Source organism: Chenopodium quinoa, unplaced genomic scaffold, assembly GCF_001683475.1.
Source record: "Chenopodium quinoa cultivar QQ74 unplaced genomic scaffold, ASM168347v1, whole genome shotgun sequence".
NCBI classification, from domain to species: Eukaryota; Viridiplantae; Streptophyta; class Magnoliopsida; order Caryophyllales; family Amaranthaceae; genus Chenopodium; species Chenopodium quinoa.
The window spans coordinates 1,561,956-1,564,594 of NW_018742484.1; the positions used below are offsets into that span (position 1 = coordinate 1,561,956).

General features: G+C 37.4%; 1 protein-coding gene across 1 annotated transcript; it reads right to left on the minus strand.

Moving 5' to 3' along the window:
* Positions 1–463: 463 nt before the first annotated feature.
* LOC110719735 lies at positions 464–805 on the minus strand. The gene has a single exon (XM_021898724.1). The coding sequence runs from the start codon at positions 803–805 to the stop codon at positions 464–466; it is 342 nt and encodes a 113-aa protein (XP_021754416.1).
* Positions 806–2,639: the final 1,834 nt, after the last annotated feature.

Genomic DNA, 2,639 nt, shown 5'->3' on the forward strand with positions numbered 1-2,639 from the left:
CTATAATCGATGCATAGCCTCATGCTACCATCTTTCTTCTTCACAAACAATTCAGGAGCTCCCCATGGTGATGCACTTAGTCGTATGTATCCCTTCTCCAATAAATCCTGTAATTGACTTTTCAATTCACTCATCTCAGCAGGCGCCATCCTGTATGGTGCCTTAGATATAGAGGCTATTCTACTAATTCTATGGTAAAGTCTATGGTTCTTTTTGGCGGCATACTCGAAATCTTTTCTGGAAACACATCTAGAAACTCCCTTACTACTTCAATATCCTCTGGTTTAGATGGTTCCTCATACTCCAAGTTTCTCACACTACAGATTTAGATTGGGTTTCCCTTCTTCATATATTTTGCCAACTTCATCTCAGAATTGATCTTAGTATGCCTGGATTTTCCATGCCTCCAATGGGTTACGAGCTCTCCCTGATCCGTTTTCAAGTGGATTTTCAGTGACTGACATCAAATCTCAGCATGATAACGACATAACCAATCCATTCCAAGAATTATATCAAGGTCTCCTAGTTCAAATTCAATCAAGTTCGATAGGAATTCCTTACCTTTAATCTTTATAGGAACATCCTTGTAGACCCTAGTACAATGAACTATACTCCTAGTTGTAAGTTTTATAACAATATCTATGTCATGTACAGTTTTCAGACAATGCGATAGTTTTGGAAGCATAACTTTAGAAATGACAGAATATGTTGCACCAGAATCAAATAAAACTTTAAAAAGAACTGAGTTTATAGAAAATGTACCAGTAATGATATCTTTCGCTGCGTTAGCCTCACGCAAACCCATCACATTAAGTTATCTTGGTGTTCCACCCTTGACTTGTGTGTTACTACTATTGGTATTCTTATTTCCATTCTGAAATTGCGCCCCCATGTTCACTTGATTCCCATTGCTACCTTGACCTCCTTTCTGCTGATTCCAGTTCTGTCCATTACCCTTAATTGGTTGTTCCCTTGACCCCCTTTATTCTTAGGGAAACACTCATTTTCCCTGTGCCCTTGCTTGTTGCACAGGTTACAAGTGACTAAGTTACCCTCATAATCTTTCCCTGGGTAGTTGTTGGAACATCTCTTACAGTAATATATCCTTTGGTTACAATCCCCAGGCTGGTTTCTATTTCCCTTAGGAAAATTGCGCCCACCTTGGTTGTTCCTATTGTTCTAGAAGTTATTACCTTGGTGGTTGTTAAACTTTTGCTTCTTAAAGTTATTCTGGTTCCCAGATGGTCCAGAACTAGTCATAGGCTCCTTTCTTTTCTCCCTAGCTTCCAACTCAACCCTTTCAGCTTTTTCCTTCAACTCCAACGCATGTAGATGCGCTGCCCTACCATACAATCATCCATATTTATTAAACATTTGTCCTGACAACTTGCCTTGGAGAGAAAGAGGCAATCCCCTCTCAAACCTTCTAGCTTTATGCTTATCAGTAGTCACAATATCTTCAGCAAACCTAGACAGCTCGATAAACTTAGTGTAATACTCAGTCACCGACATACTCCCCATCTTAAGTTCCAGGAACTCATCAGCTTTCTACTTCTGCAAGAATATAGGGTAGAACTTATCCCTCACTTGTTCCTTGAACACATTCCATCCAAAGTTAGGTAATGCTCTCACAGTTTGTTCATTCTGCTGCCACCACAGATCTTCTTAACCCCTTAAGTAATAAGCTGCACTACTCCTTTGGACTCATTAGGACATGCTACTGCCACAAACAACTTGTCAAACTTTCTCAGCCAGTTTTCAAGGACAGTTGGGTTAGGTTCTCCCTGATAGGTAGGAGGTTTGCTTTGGGCTATCTTCTTAAACAACTCTTCAGCAGGGTTAGGATTGTTATTGTTATTCCTTCCAGCTAACTGCTGAGGTACAATAGCTAATTACATTACTACCTCATTCAGATCATTGTTATTATTGTTTCAACCTGCCATCCTAGTCCTCCTAAATAAAGAAATGACTACCATTAGGTTGGTCACAACTCTCTTGTAACTAGACAACAACCAAGCTACTTTAATCCAAACATACAAGCAGTCATTTTGAATTATAATGGAAGCAACTACTCATTTCTCCTACTAATAATTCAACACATTGTATTGGTTGTCATGTAACCATTTCACTTAAGTAAACACATCATAAAAATATTTTTGAGTCATTTCCCTTGATATCATTTACTGAAATTAAAAGTAACAAAGACATTTGATAAGCTTGTTTGAAGATGAAAATAAATATAAAAAGAAAACATTTCCCTTAAGTAAACACATCATAAAAATATTTTTGAGTCATTTCCCTTGATACCATTTACAGAAAATAAAAGTAACAAAGACATTTGATAAGCTTGTTTGAAGATGAAAATAAATATAAAAAGAAAAATAATTCTTTATTGAAATACTGAAAAGAAATGTTCGAAATATCCCAAATGTAGCTTTGCTACTTATTACTCACGCAGTACTTTATTAAACTCTAACTATAAGTAAAAAAGGAAATAAATACTTAAAGCACTAAAGAAAGTTAGTCGAAAATCTTCAAATGTTGACATTGTCCACCAGCGGCCAGCAACAGCTGCCGGCGACCATCCGCCGGCCACCCTCCTTCTCTCTCCTTTTGTTTTTGGTTCGGTATTGTTATTA